This window comes from Topomyia yanbarensis, chromosome 3 (genome assembly GCF_030247195.1).
Source record: "Topomyia yanbarensis strain Yona2022 chromosome 3, ASM3024719v1, whole genome shotgun sequence".
NCBI lineage: Eukaryota > Metazoa > Arthropoda > Insecta > Diptera > Culicidae > Topomyia > Topomyia yanbarensis.
Window position 1 is genome coordinate 265,403,690 of NC_080672.1, and position 17,876 is coordinate 265,421,565.

At 38.9% G+C, this 17,876-nt stretch overlaps 1 protein-coding gene across 1 annotated transcript; it reads left to right on the forward strand.

The window, feature by feature from the left end:
- The first annotated feature begins 1,479 nt into the window (after positions 1-1,479).
- LOC131691926 (G2/mitotic-specific cyclin-B) lies at positions 1,480-5,451 on the forward strand. Its single transcript, XM_058978686.1, has 6 exons — positions 1,480-1,683; positions 2,451-2,987; positions 3,054-3,230; positions 3,287-3,403; positions 3,753-4,079; positions 4,844-5,451. The coding sequence occupies exons 1-6, from the start codon at positions 1,648-1,650 to the stop codon at positions 5,126-5,128; spliced, it is 1,479 nt and encodes a 492-aa protein (XP_058834669.1). The 5' UTR covers positions 1,480-1,647; the 3' UTR covers positions 5,129-5,451.
- Positions 5,452-17,876: the final 12,425 nt, after the last annotated feature.

Consider the following 17,876-nt stretch of genomic DNA (forward strand, 5'->3'; position numbering starts at 1 on the left):
CCAGTGCCCGCAAAGAAGAAAGTTTGGCATCGCTTGAAAATGTTCAAGCTCTTAAGTGTATTCTTTAAAATTTTAAATCTACTGCGAGAACTCCGTGTCGAACAGTGTTAAAACACTAATATCTATATTGTTTTATGATTGTAGGGTAAATGCTACTACAGATTTCTATCCGGGCCTGTATTGCACGATTCTGTTTGAAAGTTTTTTGGGCTTCTCAGTGGGATATAATCTGGCCCAAGATCTAGCCACCCTGAACTCAGTTATAGAAACGCACAAATGGAACGCAATTTTGAAAACGCTATGTTTTGGCTTTTTTTCTTTAGAGTGTATACCTGAAGCTTTTCCATAAAAGCTCGGGTGCACCATCAGCAGGGTAACCAGACATACAGAATAATGCCCACTACACCAATTCTTTTTTTTTCCTTTGTGGTGTCAGAATGACCGGCTATCATAGTTGATCCATCTGGCCAAAACACAAAGTCACAGTCTACAAACGAAACAGGTCCTTTTCTCGGAGAGGGAATCAGTTTAAGGAAAAAAGCGATTTGCGTATCAATTTTTTTAATAAACTAAACCGATATTGTCAAACATCAAACAGCCAAAGATATTAAAATATCACTTTTTTATAATTTTTAATTCACGAAAGCATCTCATCGGCATTACCCATATTTCAGTGTAATAGGGCAAAATTCTTAGACAAAGGAATTCTTCCATAAGATCGTAGTATCATTTTTTGTTGGTTAATGAAATGAATTGTTACATGTAGTTTTATTGTTTAGACGCTTGTTATTTTCATGCATAAGCCCAGTTCCAACACTAAAAAAGTAAACGCCTATTGATTTTACACATAGATTTTTGCAATTAACGGAGGCATTTAGACACTATTTGCTGGCACATAAACCTGTGTGTATTTACAAGAAATATTAATCTTACATTCACATTTTATAACTATTAGGCAAATAAAATCCCATTCTATAACAATATGCACACATAACTTATGTGTGTGCATGCATAGTTTATACAGTTGACACATAGAAGGTATGCGTTCGCGTGATAACAATTGCATTTCTTCTTTATATGAATTTTAAGCGGTTTGAAGCAAATAGAATCAACGTTTGAATTTCTTTCAGTGAAAATTTAAAAATTAAGCAGATCTATGGTTTGTCATATACAATGAATGATTGACATAGAGGTTAGATAGCTAATAAAGTTTTGTCTTAAATATCATGGACCTTAAGTTATGCTGCTGTTGATATAATATTTAGTGTCACATTGTTTTCTCGCCTTTTTTTACTGTTTTCGTTTTATGTTTTGCAAAACAATATTTTTGAACTTTAATAATTACTAATGCAAATATTTTTGAATTATGATAATAATAATAATAATATTATTCAATATAATTATATAATTTGGCCGCCCTGATTTTCGGCCTCTTTTTGTGCAAGCGAAAACTCCGCGTTTAGTTCTCCATCTTCTTTCGCCTGCTGCGGTTCGCATTTTCAAACGGTTTTATCTGCTGTCACAGCGAGCACGTCTTCGTTTGCCGTTGAAATTGATTTTACGTTTTTTAGATTCGCCAGCTACTAGCGACAGTGGCTTGCAATTTATTAATTCTGTGCAGTGGTAAAAGAAAGAGCTCAGGTGAAAATGACCACACAATTTCGCATTGCCAAAACGGATGAGGTAAGCGTTTTACTAAAATAATGGAAATTACTACCTGCATGATAAGCCTAACTGACGCCATCGATCTTTAAAGGGGCTAGCAACCTTTTGTTCTCATCTACAAATGGCCGTTAGATTTGGTATTCATTCTTAAGATTAAAAAGAAATGTTCTTAGCAGTTTTATTGTTTATGCGTTACTATTGTAAAGAGTTCAATGAATACTTGAAAAAAAAAATCAAAATGGGATATTTGCTATAGTTTTTGTTTCACAGCTTGATTGCACGTTTGACCGCCTAAATGGCCTTATCCTGAAAAAAGGTGTAAACTGACAGAATTTCGTATGCAATAAAAGTACTTTTACAATGTATGAGCTATTTTTAGCAATTAAAATGTTATGGAAGCTCAGCCCATTATAAATCTCGACTAAATATTGTAATTTTACTAGTGTTGACGAGAATCTGGTAGTTAAAATTCAAATTCTGGCCAAGGAAAAATTTCTAATCAAGGCTTAATGTAAGCAAAGCGTACTATATGCTACTATAGCAGATACTATATACTATAGAGTGATGTGGTGCAGCCCCATAGGTTGTGATGGATCTTTTAGATTTTTTCTTTTAACTTCAACCTCGTGTACATTGGTTCGTTTGATTCTGTGATATTAAATGTATCTCTTATTTAAACTAGACACATTAGCAAATGAGACAATTTAGGAAGCTTCTACACTATTAACAAAAAAGTGTTCCAAAAATGCAAACCAAAATTCAATTCTTTTTCATTCATTTTCCAGAATGACGCCGCCAGAGTACAGGCGAAGAAAATGCTAAAAGAACCGACACTTGGTAAAAGAGCCGTGTTGGGAGAACTCGGTAATAAAGTATTGAAAAATATTGACATCGGCAAGGGAAAGGGTGGAATCTCGTTGAAACAAATTGATTCTTCCCTCAAGCAAACAGATTCCTCCTTTAAACATGTCAAGGCTCGAGTCGATTCACACTGGAAGAAAAACGACAGCAATGCTACCGTTCTCCCAGCTGGTAAACCAGTTACACGCTCCGATTCTCTGAAAAGCCTACACAACGCAGGTTTGAATGCAGCGGTCAGACAGTCCGGTACGGCTAAAACAACGGCCAGCGTCAAGCCCAAAGTTGTCCACGTAACCAAGGGTGCTGAAATCAAAAAGGTGAAAATTGTAAATTTAAAACGAGAGGAAAGCCGGCTCAGTCGCCGTTCTCTGAACAAATTGAAACTGATCAGAAAGCAATCTGACTCTTCGTCCTCTACATCTGCTGAAAGCAGTTCCCAGGATGATGTTTGCACTCAAGAGGTAATTTGATGAGCAAGAATAACGCTTGATGAAATATTTATGAACGATTTATTTTCTACATATAAGTATGATTCGCCTGATACTCATTCTCACAAACTGCTAGAAGGAATTGAAAACATTGACATCAATGATGACTGGAATCCAATGTTGGTGTCGGACTACGTTAACGATATCTATAAGTATTTGAACGAACTGGAAGATGCCTTTTCCCTGAAAGAGAATTTCCTCGAAGGTCATAAGCAGGTTTGTTTGATTTCATTAATTTGCATTAAACACCAATAACAATACTCAATTTGCAGATCAACCATAAAATGCGAACAATTCTCATTGATTGGATCAACGAAGTGCATTATCAATTTAAACTAGAAATCGATACCTATCATATGACTGTCTCTATAATCGATAGATATTTGCAGGTAAATTTGATTTTATTTCAATTGCAAATTTTGGTACACTGTTTTTAACTGTCTAAAGTAATCACCGAACAGTCCAATTATAGCTTGTAGGACAATTAACGTTAAATGCAAAATGCTGCAAAAATCAATGCAACTAATTATTAGTTCTTGGTTATTGTAAAATATATTCATCTTAAAATTCAAATATTGACATTTATATGCGAAAGCAATTGAAACCGTGGATCGTAATATCCGTGGCTGCACCTTCTGCACCGCTGGATTTTTTGTGGTTATAAGAATACTACCAAGTTTGAAAATGATTAGTTGTAGTACATTATAAACTGATACGTTTTACCATCACATATTGCAGCTAGTAACCGACACCCAAAAGAAAGATCTCCAACTTGTAGGAGTCACAGCCATGTTCATCGCTTCCAAATACGAGGAATTGTTTCCACCAGATATCAGTGATTTTGCCTACATCACCGACGACACGTACAAGAAGCGACAGATACTTGACATGGAGAAAAAGATGGTAAAAGTGTTAGACTTTCATCTCGGAAAACCACTGCCGACGCACTTTTTGCGACGCTTTTCGAAGGCCGCCAAGGTAGTGGAAAAGCATCATTCGGCGGGGAAGTATCTTATCGAATTGGCCAGCATCGATTACAGTACGGCCCACTTCAAACCGTCCGAGGTAAGTGCTCTTCTAAAAGGATTACAATGATTCGATTGTGAAAAGCTCTAGGTATAATTCTTGAATCATGCATATAGAAATCAATTTCATCTAAACTGCATCTAATAAATTTATTTATGAAATATTTCATCACAGGAAATGTTTCAGCGGGATGCTGTACAAACAACGTTCTTTGTATACTCCCACTGTCTTCAAAGTTTAAAGTAAAGTTATTGTATAAAGATAATGTTTGTACTATTCTGAGCATTGCATAGAATTCATAGTATAACTATCAACATTTCACTGACTGTAAACTTCCGCGTTGCCCATAGCAGATTGATATTCGGTTGAATATTCGAACTATTGATGCTGTTTGCTAGATGCTATTCTACTTATGAAAGTGAATTATTAGAGGTATATCACAGATAACCGACATTTTGGCTAGAACAAAATTCATTGAAAACCTGTGTAAACTTTTAACTGGTCGTTGAAAATCAGAGTCTCATTATTGCCATCTAGTTAACCACAAGGATTTGCCAAAAGTGTCTCTGATGCCAACAAAAAAGCGTTTTATTTGAGGTGGCAGTTGCAGGTTTTTGCACACATTTCGATTCGAGCTTAAGCGTTAACGTCTGTTAACACTGTTGAAACATCTGTCGCTTTTTTATTGGCCCTGCGTTATTTTGTGCTACTGTATAACACATTGATTGAAAGTGTCACGTATTACAACAATCTTCGCGTGTTGTGGACATTGATTGAATAAAATTTCATTTTGTCTCTTTCAGATTGCTGCTGCCGCGTTGTACATATCGCTGTATCTGTTTCCACTAGAAAACTGCTCCGGGCAGAAGGTGTGGACCAAGACACTAGAATACTACACTAAATACACGGTCGAAAGTTTGGTTCCGATTGTTCAGCGGCTAGCAAAGCTGGTTAAAAATGTGCCCAACATGAAGGTTCAAGCCGTCTATACTAAGTATCATTCGAGCAAGTTTGATAAAATTTCCACCCAACCGGAATTTCAAGGAACCGCAATTAACAAATTAATAGAGGGTCAACTGGCGCCCTAATCCCTAGCAAATTATTTTTACTTGTGTATTTTAGCTATCCATTTATTCGGAAGACAAGTGTCCCGACGCCGGTGACTAATATCTTTTTAATGTAAGCTTAACAATCGGTCTTTCTTTGCGATGATTGTTGTTTCTACTAAGTGTAGTGTTTTTGATTAGTGTTTAGAAGATTTTAACAATCCTACTACCAAATTTTCTATGCAACGCCTCAACAAGAAAAATTTCCGTCTCAACAAACAGGGTGATATTTCAATGTTCTTTAACGCATAGAACGGAAATAATAAACATATTTGACTGATCAATTGTACCATCTACTCATCAAATACTGATATTTTTAATGCAAAGAGAAGGTCCCTGGAAGCTCATTCGCTGATTGGTCTCGATAGGTGTGGAAGAAGCGAGTTTGTGCTGAGCCGACCACTTTCAGTTGGTATTGTCGATTCGTGTGATTGTTGTGTTGCCTGGATCTGGGAAGAGGGTGTAAAACTGCCTTTCATATAATAACAAAAATTTTGATATACTTTTGCTTTTCATCATCGAACACTTATTGTAGTTTTTGGAATTTACATTCTCTCATTATTATATTATGCATTGTTTGGGGGCACGCTTTCTTCCTATCGTTAAAAACCATCCAAGATTTGATTCGTAATTTGCCATCTCATGAGACGTGTGGACTCAACGTACGAATAAAATCGTCGATCCGGTCGAACATCAAACGAATATGATTAACTATAGACGTCGTTTTACTGTTCGCGGAAGAAAGGACCCACCCGTGAATTGTCAAACATTGACTGATGCAGACTGACCTCTTTTAGCGTGAGCCTAGCCCTCCGGAAGCCGCGCATATGGCCCACTGAACGAGTAGCCGCAGGTGTCCAAAGACGATTCGCTAGCTTTTCAGAGAAGCGTGCACCAGGGATGTATGAAGCACAACACGAGCTGCGCGGCCGCTTTGAACGAACCAAAAGCAATAAGCACTGACACCGCTTGTGCTAGGTAACCTTCGTGCTCGAACTGTAGGATTCGAAGAGCTAGCACAACGAGTTAGCACGATAAGCTAGCACCATGAGTTAGCACGGTAAGCTGACACGAACAAGCTTGGTGAGCTAGCACGAGTTAACTCAATGAGCTGGCACGGTAAGCTTGCCCGATGAGCTAGAACGGTGCAGTAGCGTTAGCTATGGAACGAAAGAATATGTCCTATTCTATAGCAAGAAATATGCGTTGGTGAATGCGCGACAGGTTGCTGAAAAAACAATGCAGGCATCATTACACAAACGCGTGGTTTTTTATTCTACTTTGCTATAGCTGAGCTATAGCTCCGTGCAGCGTGCTAGCTATCACCGTTCTAGCGAGAGCTCTCGCTCATCGGTGCTCGTGCTACTTGATAACTCTAGCTCGACTGCCGGAAGGTTAAAGGCGCAAATTTTGTTTTTGTTTTAAATTTTGAATTTCTTGAAACTAGGGGATTACTCATTTAATTATAATTTTTTTAAATGAAGTTAAAGAAATTGTACAGCTAACTTATACATAGGGTAACCAACCTAATTTGGACCCCTACATATTTTGGACTCTGTTAATGTATTTGCCTCCTGCACTGCCAGGTTTAATATTTTTTTTTATTGATTTAATTAGTTTGTCTGATTTGGTATCGGGGGGAGGGGGGTTACTTCTCTAATCTTCCGGCCATCACATCATATGATTTGGTATTCTTAGTATGTATAACAAACATAACGATGTGACACACGGTGTTAAAAGCGCAATAAAATCCTGTCAATCTTATTTTGCATTGGATTGTTTGATCTAAAGATATCACCAAGGGGCCTTTCATAAACGATGTCGAATATTAGCAGTTAGAGTGGAGCGTAATGCAACATGAATTAGCGAGATAAAAACTGAAAATAGATTTGCGACGTACTAGTTGAGCGGGGGTAATAAAACAGACAAGTTACAATGCGCTTGAAGGGGAAAGCTAGTTAAGATAATTTCCTTTTTTCTGCGAGACATAGTTTATGAATGGCTCAAAAAAAAAAAAAAAAAAACAATATTTTATAACGAATATCACGTAACATCGATGTCAGAGCAGTGGGATCAAGGCCTAGTTCCCTCCGGTTCGTGATAAACTGAGAATCAACATCTATTTAGGCACCGAGAACACACGTCCAGTGTAATCGTAAGAGTTGAGAAAAAACTTAAGGTACATCCAAAGGCAATTGTGACCCGGTTCACAAACACGGTCTCAAGAGAAACCCTCCAAATTCCCGTGTTTGCGCGGTTATGACTCGGTTTCGTCCGGAAACCCCTATTCTACATAAAAATCGAATTTATACACATGAAGCCACATACACGCGACAAACATACAAATGCTTGAGCCCTTCGCGATCATCCGCGCAACCTATACCCGTGCTCTCGCAGGCATGATAATATAAACGCATCAATAAGATCAATAAGCATTACGAATCACAAGAAACTTCTTCGAAAGCCACTGAAATTTTGGTTTACTGTCAAAATTTTAATAGATTGAGGAGCGCCGTAAAGATGAACGAAATCCATAAGAATATATTAGGCTTTTCATTTTCGATAATTATAGGTACCGAAACAAGTTGGAATGAGGATGTAAAAAGTGAAGAGGTTTTTGGTAGTGACTATAATGTTTTTAGAAATGATCGTGATTTACGACTAACCCAAAGAATGTCAGGCGGATGAGTTTTCATCGCAGTTTCATCCAATTCATCGGCGCTCCTCAATCTATTAAAATTTTGACAGAAAACCAAAATTTCAGTGGCTTTCGAAGAAGTTTCTTGTGATATCTTTAGAGCAAACAATCCAATGCAAAATAAGATTGACAGGATTTTATTGCGCTTTTAGCACCTTGTGTCACATCGTTATGTTTGTTATACATACTAAGAATACCAAATCATATGATGTGATGGCCGGAAGATTAGAGAAGTAACCCCCCTCCCCCCCGATACCAAATCAGACAAACTAATTAAATCAATAAAAAAAATATTAAACCTGGCAGTGCAGGAGGCAAATACATTAACAGAGTCCAAAATATGTAGGGGTCCAAATTAGGTTGGTTACCCTATGTATAAGTTAGCTGTACAATTTCTTTAACTTCATTTAAAAAAATTATAATTAAATGAGTAATCCCCTAGTTTCAAGAAATTCAAAATTTAAAACAAAAACAAAATTTGCGCCTTTAACCTTCCGGCAGTCGAGCTAGAGTTATCAAGTAGCACGAGCACCGATGAGCGAGAGCTCTCGCTAGAACGGTGATAGCTAGCACGCTGCACGGAGCTATAGCTCAGCTATAGCAAAGTAGAATAAAAAACCACGCGTTTGTGTAATGATGCCTGCATTGTTTTTTCAGCAACCTGTCGCGCATTCACCAACGCATATTTCTTGCTATAGAATAGGACATATTCTTTCGTTCCATAGCTAACGCTACTGCACCGCACAGTGGCGGATTTCCCTAAAAACCTGGCCAAAAGTCGAAAATGGTTTTGATTGATCTGAAAAGGTTCATACCACGGTTTTTTGGGGCGCAGATTACGATTCTGATGTCAGATTTTCAAAATTCAAAATGGCGCATGCAAAATGGCCGACATTTTATTCTAAATATAAGTAAATTTTCACGAATGAAGATTTAATGGTTCCAGTGTATGCCAATAACGTTTATAATGTATCGAATTTTAAATAGTGTGTAGCTAAATGATAGAATTTGTTGATTTGCACGCATTAAGAGGTTTGGATGTCCAGATAATGTAGCTATTATGAGAATTGATGTATTAGTCATTGCATACTATGTATTTTGAAATATTATGCAACATAGTTACAAAACTTTTAAACTCTCAGTACGTTTATTGTTCAATTGTTGATGCACATATTTCTAAAAGAACGAAAAATAGTATTTTTCTAATATACAGAATATAAGCCGATTCTGCGACGAAATGCATGGAGTGAAAATTGACAACAAGTTTACATGCAAATTGCAGTAATAAAAAGAAATATGAGAAAAATACGAAAATTAGTGAGATTCACTAAGATTGATAGTTTCATTGAAATTGAATTTGACCAAGGATTTGTCCAAAGTACATATTTATTTACGCGAAGTCACGTGCACGCGAGCACACGCGACAAACACGTCAACATACGAAGGCTTAAGCCCTTCGCGATCATCTACGCACACCTACGCTCGCGATCGCGCAAACTTTATAACACTCCGGTAACAATGTGAACGTTTTAGTACTTACGAAATTACAAACGTGGTCTCAAACGCGAACCCGCAAACGCGCGCGATCATGAATCGGTCACGTCTGGAAATCTTTTCCCACCATTCTAGCAACTTAGTTCCATACATTCAGTTATACCAATCAAAAAATGAAGCTCATATCCTTAGACAACATGTTCCATGGCGACATAACTGGGAACTCTAGTGATATGGAGGAACCCACTTTGTTCTAGAATCTGAACCACACTCGAAAAATTAAGTGTCAGACTCACGGTACACGCGCGATCATTCTAGAACACACGCGAATATACGAAAGGCAAAGGCGGTTTAAATATAGTGTTTATACACGAAGTTACATACACGTTATCACACGCGACATACTAACGCACACGCGATCGAACACGTTAATGTACAAATGCTCGAGCCCTTCGCGATCGCGAAGTCCCTACGCCCGCACATACCTGAACCGTACAATAAATATCACATTCAGAATCACGGCCCGCTACAATTGTGTGATTCTGACGGGGAGCCCTTCCGAGAACCTATCTCTACAGCTCCAGTTGGACAACTCGGTAAAAAAGCATAGGCAAGCAAATATTATTGACGTTAACATAATTTCACTTCTTCTAGAGGGTTGTTTACCCTATACAAGAGGAGACAATATAATATTCGTAAAATAATGGGGGAGGAGGTCATTTAGTGTATTTTTATAGTAATGTACTTTAGGATTTATAGCAGGGAGATTACTGAAGCAATTACTTATCAACTGAGCGGAATATATTACAATCATATTAAAACTAGGAATAACTAGAGGGAGTGATTCAATTTTAGTGAAACTTGGGGGGAGGGTTAATTAGGGCTACTTTTACGAGTAGTAGTATTGTTGAGCATTTCTTAACGAGACTATGTGTTGAACAACTAAAACTAGTAAAAACAGGGAAAGGGCAAATAAGTTTGGGAAAGATACTCAGGAGGGGGGAGTAGTGAATTCCTATATCATGGCAGACTTCCCATGAATATCGAAAACTTTGTACCTGTGAACAACATTTCGTGCACGCGTTCATTCTCAAACATGCTTTGTCTCGATATACGTGTTTGCCTCGAACATCGAACCCAAACGAACTATGTTCAAACTATAGTTCAAGCTTCCGTGTACGTATACCGGGTGCGTACACGAAAACGATTCACACAAGGCAAAAAGAGTCATCGCTGGTGATGAGAGTGAGAAAGATAAAACTGGTGCCACGAACTTCTGTGCACGAGAGGTGAACGCACACCGTGTACGTACATGGAGTTCGGTTGTACAGACGAACAAGTGCACGTGTTTTGGTACGAAATAGCGTGTTCGAGTTCGTACACAAAATGTGGGTTTAATATGAGCACAGAACCAGAGCAAACATTGTGTACGATTTTCATTTGGGAACGCTGCATCTAGGTACCAGAGACAGCGGGGACAGTATGGACAGTATGATAAAGATATTAACTTTCGGTTTCCGGCATCGGGAAATCAACGGTAAGGATTGCAGACTCGGACGGTCTTCATCAGTAAGCACCATGTACTGGAACGCCGGGCGGTCTTCCTCGAGTCGGTAGGGGTTCCTCTAGACGATTTAGTAGTACGGTTTAGATGCGGATCGGCAACACACCGCGTTTTGCGTGTGATGCTTGTACTGCAGGTCCCGTTTTTGTTGATTCAATCGACAAAGATGTTTCGTGTTCGCTTGAAGTCGCATCAAACCATCGTTTGTGTATGGTACAGGCGAAAGAGGGCACTTCTGAAAATGATAATAAAATAATAGGGCCAGTTTAATCTCTATATTGATGATTGGACAAGAGCCGACACATCACACGAATGAAATCCCGACCCACATCCATTCTTTGATACCTTCGGGATGATAAAATGTAGCCACCGCGGTGCACCGTCCCAACTCTCCATTGGTCCAAGATGTCTACCAACTTTCAAGTGTTCTCTGACGAGAGATATCAAAAAATTCATTGAAGCAGATTGTTCTTTCGTAGATGTCATCTTCCAAAGCACCCGCCTTAGCTAAATACTCCGCATCTTCATTACTTGGGATAGACAATGCGAGGGAACCCAAACTAAGGTAATCTTGTACGATCGTACAGACAAAGTACACAGGAGCTCCCAGGTTTTCCCCAGAAAATATGGAATGTGCTGTCTAGGTTTCATTGAGCGGAGAACTTCTATTGAGCTGAGGCTATCCGAGACAATAAAGTAATGATTCGTGGACAAAGTATCAATTACCCTAGAGGGTCAGTGGCGCAAATTTTCATTTTCAAATGCCAACTTCTAGTTCAATTCAACCCCCTCTATTCAAAATCAAAGCCTCCCGTAATCATTCACTTTCAAGTTGGCGGGATTTTCATGACCAAACCGTACGTCTTCATTTCAAATTGATGCTTTTTCATTCACTAACCAAAGTTGTCATGTGCTCTGTAGATGCTAATTTAGGTCAAATGTTGGAATGTTATGCGTTTTCAAGCTTACATGAACAGCAAGAAGTATGTTCAGAGTAGTTTTGCTTGAAAAACCTAGTCGATACCCCAGTAGAGTGATATTCACAGGGTCGATGAAATTAAAAATGATTGGAAAATGATTGAGCAGCTCGGCTGTTTGAATGAATGATGCCAACTAAAGACTGCAAATTGAAAATAGTAGGGCATGATTTGAGATTTGTTTTTCTTTCAAGATCAAAACTACCTGTTGAAAATTTGCAGCTCTGTTGAGGGTATACTGAATTAGCAGCAAGTTCTGCGACGTAAACTGAAGCAGGATTATTGCGTTTGAATGAGGCGGCGGGGTTTTGATGAATATACCGAAACCAGTGGAGCCGTCGAGGTGTATGACCGGTCGGTGTAAAACATCATGTTGCAGTCGACTTCTCGAAATTTACTATGAAAGATGCTTGGGATCACTTGCAGACGTATGTATGTGACCCGGGATTCCACAACACGATTGGGATAATGTGAAGAAGGATTGATGTGTCATGTGATTGAAGTACAAGGACATAAATCAAGTTTGAAAACTGAGCAACTTTCGGATACAGGAGAGCATTGCAATCGGTCGATACGAGTTGTGGTCTTTGGCTTTTGGATGGCGATGACCTTCACTTGCCTCCAGTTATGAGGGACAATGTTAGCCTCAGGAAACTTGTTAAATAAATTCAACAAGCGTCTTTTGGCAGAATCTGGCATCTTCTTAAACAAGTTAAATTCCATTCTGTGCGGCCCTGTGGCTTTATTGTTACATAATAAGACATCAAGTGAGGACTCAACCAACGACTTGACTCAACCGTCGAAAACGGTGTTTCGTTCGCGTTATCGTGAGGGGACGTGGCGCGGTAGATCTTCCGTGCCAGGGCTGAATCCGGACAAACTTTTTTGGCGAAATCGAATATCTTACGGTTTGAACATTCCACGCTTTCGTTAGTAATATTTCGGTTTCGTAAGCACCGAGCCATCCCCCAAAAGGTGCTTATCAATGTTTTTCTCGTTAGCACGTCAACGAACCGGCGCTACGATTCTTGACTTTTTTCAAACTCTTCATTCGCGTGCCTAACGTCGCGTACTGTCTATAGCTAGCGGGTAGCCAGTCATCCCGAAAGGTCTTATACGCGGCGGCCTTCTCCGCGTACACGTCTGAGCCCTCTATGTCCCACTATGGGTTGGGAGGATGCCCGCGAGAGTTCGCGTCTGGTACGCGTTTAGTCTGAGCTTGCATCGCGGTATCGAGAATCAAGCCAGCGGAAGCCGTACTCTTCTTCCGGAGGAAGCTCTTGTGAGCTCTTGTATGAGGTTATACGAAACATTGATTATATTCGGTGGTCCTGATCCGTTTGCAATGGTAATTACTGAACTCGTGAAGGTTGAGAGCTATTCCATGAAGTAAGCCATGTTTGGCATAATGTAAATCCATCGCATTTCAAGCTATTTAGTAAAAGTTTAAAAGGATCGATTTTTGGGATAATGGTTCTGGAATTCCACTGTAGAGTAGTGATTAAATCCGTGACCTCATTCGATGAATTAGTCATCGATGGATACAATCGCTGAAGTAGAACAGTGGGAAGGAGGGGTCATTGTGCAGTCAACTGCATCAAGAATGTTTTTGCTGCGGAGAGAAAGCCTATAAGGATGCCTTTAAGAGGGTCAGAAATATAACAGGCAGTAAAAATACGGTCCACAATATTAGAAATTTATTAAGCCAGCGCTGGTTGCTTTCTCTGGCTGAGATGTTGGAGCACTTGGGATTTTTGATGTTCCAGGAAGTCCTTTTTTGAGCTTAGGTTTTTGAGACTGGGAACTACCTCCTTCGGTTTTGCACCAGAACTTCCTCGAGTAGTTATTTTTGGAGGACTTCGAAGGCCTCCTGGCCTTTACAACGGAGCTTGGGAGAGATGTTCTTATTATTTATATTGCTTCTAGGTACAGCAGAGGTTCCCTCCTGGGGTTCATCACAGTCGCCTTCGATAAGTTAGTATAGATGTTAGTAGGGTCCGTCGACGAAACTATCTTTAGTATTTCTGCAAATGATCGCTTAGAACGTCCCTGAAGGGAACGCATAAGTTTCTCCTCGCGCTGTTTGTACGCGGGAAATGTAGAGCGATCATGTTCGTTTCCCCACAATAGAGACACTTTTCCACATTGCTCCTACATGAACCATCCACATGATTCCCAGTGCATTTTCCACAATGAACCTATTTGCTACAATAGGAGGCTTTTTGTCCCAGTTGTTTGCAATTTGTGCAGTTTATAACCGGCACAAAAAGCCGAACAGGTAGACGAACCTTGTCAAAAAGGAGGTAAGTAAGGAGGAACAGAACCGGCAAAGGTCACCCGATAAAAGTCTGAGTTGACATATGTCCTCTTCCCGTCAGCTGCGACTGATGCTGAATGCATACGTTTGCACTACAATATCTTCACTGGCTGGAGTATGGCTTCTTTTGAACAGCTAACCCACAGAGAAGAGACGTCCATCTTCAGCATTCAACTTGTGTAAAATCTCTAACGGTTTCGAATGTAGTTGGGATATCCAAACCAGGTGCGCTACTGTCGTCATGTTTTTTGTGGCTGAGTTTGAATCCACTCAGGATTTCGAACCGGTCCCGAAATGGATTTGACGGATAGTTGGGATAGGTTGGTGTGGCGGCGCTAGTGTTCATCGTATATTAATTCAAATGTTTACTAACGTTTTGTAAATATTTTTGTTCGATCATGGATATCTGTTCTCTGTGGCTAACCCCATAGCTATATAAAACGTTGCTGCGACTTTCAATGAAATAGAAGGAAAACAATTTGTTCCGCAGTGCCATCTGGCGGGCAGACAGTTTCCAACCAATACCACACAAACATGCTTCATAACAAATGCCTACTATGTATAAATTTTGACGGCAATCGGTTAAGCCGTTTGGGAGTCCATAAATCATATACATACAAACATTGACTTTTACATATATAGACTAACTAATACCCATCGCGCGTTGCTGCGACTTTCAACGAAATAGGAGAAAAACACAATTTGTTCCGAAGCACCATCTGGCGGGCAGATAATACCCAACCAATAGCACATAAACACGCTCCATAGCAAATGCCTACTATGTCTACATTTTACGGCAATCGGTAAAGCCGTTTGGGAGTCCATAAATCATATACATACAAACATTGACTTTTATATATGTAGATACATATAACGTTATCTAGACGGCTAACTAGAAAAAAACATTGCTTCACTGCTCACTGGTCGGATAACGGTAAACGCGCAGAAACACAAAAGAAAGAGAAAATACTTAAACTTCGACGAAGCTGAGCATGCGCAAGATGGCCTTGGCAGCGAATTATCAATATTCTTTTCTACGTAACTCTGCTCGAACTAGAAAGATGGCCAATCAGCCCGAGAGTCACAGAGCGAATGAATTTTCTTGTTGAATATTTCCAAATGCTTATATGTATTTTTTTTTTCAAAATGGTGTCAACAAAAACAATTACTTTGCTTTATTAAAACCAATTCATGAGTTAGATGCATTGTATCTTCAAGAACAATGAGTTTTTGAAAATTCACATCAAATTTCCTGCACCTTTTCTCTTAACATGAAGACATATTAGGGAGGGTGCCTCACTATTTCAATAATTGGGTCATTAAATGAGAAAAAAAAGTCGTTTTTTAGTACTTACATCGATAAAGCTGATTTTCGTGATCGCAACAATGTTTTTTTCCAACTCAGGAAACGTGAAAATAATATTAAAATTTAAAATAAAAAAAATGTTGACAGTCTGGATTTGACACTATAGGAATAATTGGACATATCGAATTTCACGACAAATGATGCCTTGTCAGAAAAAATTAGGGCATGTTTTCTCGGTTTTCCCGGAAGGTTATTTTTATTTGCCATAAACATCATCCATTCCATATAGTTTTTTTTCATTTTGGGTGTTGTCCTGATAGGCCAGATGTAAACAACCGCAGTTTTTCTATGTATGGTTGCCAAGTTTACATAAGATTTATTTTAAAAAAACAAAACAATCGTTTTTTGCAACGAATTTTTTTGAAATAATGTATATTTTTGAAATAATGTATATTGGACCTAAAATTTATCGAATGGAACGGAAAACTATATATAGCTTAATGACCCAATTACTCGGCCTACAATCGATGGAATGCGTATAAATTAGCATCAGCAGCTTTGCTTCGTTGTTAAGATCCAATGTAATAACAAATGCCCTGAAAACAGTGAAATGCTCGTGTTTGAGCGCAACGAAGTGCCCCAATTGTCGCCATACCATTTGACAAAGCTGGCTGACACTGCTCTAACTAAGGGTTTCAAATGCTCCTTTTTGTTCCTTAACGAGTTATTTAAGGTGTAAGCTACCCCAAAAATATCGTAAAATTTGGAATATCTTTTTAAATTCAACAGATAGGAAGTGACTATGTTCGGCAGAAATATATGTTTCGATTAGAGGTGTGCGCCACGCCGCCGCGCCGCGCCGACGATTGCGTGTAAAAATAGTAAGCACATCGGAGAGACGCCGGCGCGCCGCCGATTCCTACCTGAAATCGGCGGCGCGGCGCACACCTCTTGTTTCGATACTGCAAACAACTTTGTGGAAGATTCCAAGAAGATAAGAGAATGTCTAAAAAAGTTATCATGAAAAAACTAATTTTAAAGGGTCTTCCATATAATATGTTCCATAACTTGTAAACTATTAAAGCTAGATATATGGTGTCTTCAGCAATTTCTTTTGTAGTAACATTTGCTACAACTTTGCTGAAGACATACAGTCTTTATCTTAATTAGTTCGGAAAAAAAATCTCGTATATCACTTATAGGTGAATTGATCGCTGAACGATATACTCATGTAGATGCGCAATCATAAAAACAACACCTACTCCGAACAAACTATACTTCTAAAGTTAACGGTTTAGACGCTATTAATTTTGAGCACGAAAACGACGTTTTAAAACACTGTGCACTGCTTACACTAACAAGTGAAAAGGTGTACAGTTCAGATAGATTGCAGAAATAAGTTGAGGTTGCACACTGATAAATAATAACAATACCGCTGAAAAGAAATCCTCTTAAGTTTAAGCGCAAATACACCACGTGATGAAATCAGAGCCCTATCTACCTTAAACAGTTACAATGAAACGATCTTTATTATCATTATTATCACTCACAACACACATCACGTTGATATCGTGTATCAACCAATCTAATCAACTGAAATTATCCATGTTTCCATACATTTCGACATTGCCACCGTTCAGGGCGCGCATATTCACTCATTGGACACATCCCGTAAAATTTTACTCGTTAAATAATCAACACTCCGTCGTCTTTCGTTCCTGTCTGATGGGTCCCATTCACATGGCTGTGCCTTTATTATTTAATGCGAACGCTTGGTCGTTCATTCCCATTCATGATCCATAATATGACACTCTCGCGCGCTTCCCTATGCCATTGGTTTGTTTTGTTATATTGTTAATGCATGCATACAGAAACTGTCACCCATTATGGTCATTATCTCATTTAAAAATGTAGATCTAATTACGGAGTGTTCTTCACTTAAATCAGCCGAGATAGTCGCATCGAATGGAAGCGAAGCTTATGTCGGTCACTTTATCACTTATCATCGGTTAAGAAGGAGGAGTAAATGACCAATTGGAGAAAATATCAAGTAGAGTGTGAATGAGGCGATGGAAATGTGCTTTGTGTTTTCAATGCATGTGTAAATAAATTTCAAACAAATAATTTATGCTCTCCGACCGGGTGTAGTCTCTTTTATAGGAAGGTTCTAGCATGCTCAAAAACGAAAACAGCCTCTGTGCTCGAATGTGTGACAGCTTCTTCGACGCTTGGTATCGTCTACGTCATCCATATTACGTTTTATATGCTATTTCTGTTCACTACCACTATCAATGTTGATGCACTTATTATCAATTAAAAGTTAATTAAATATTTCCGTTCGTGAATTCATTTAAAGTGTGGCGTGATTTACCAT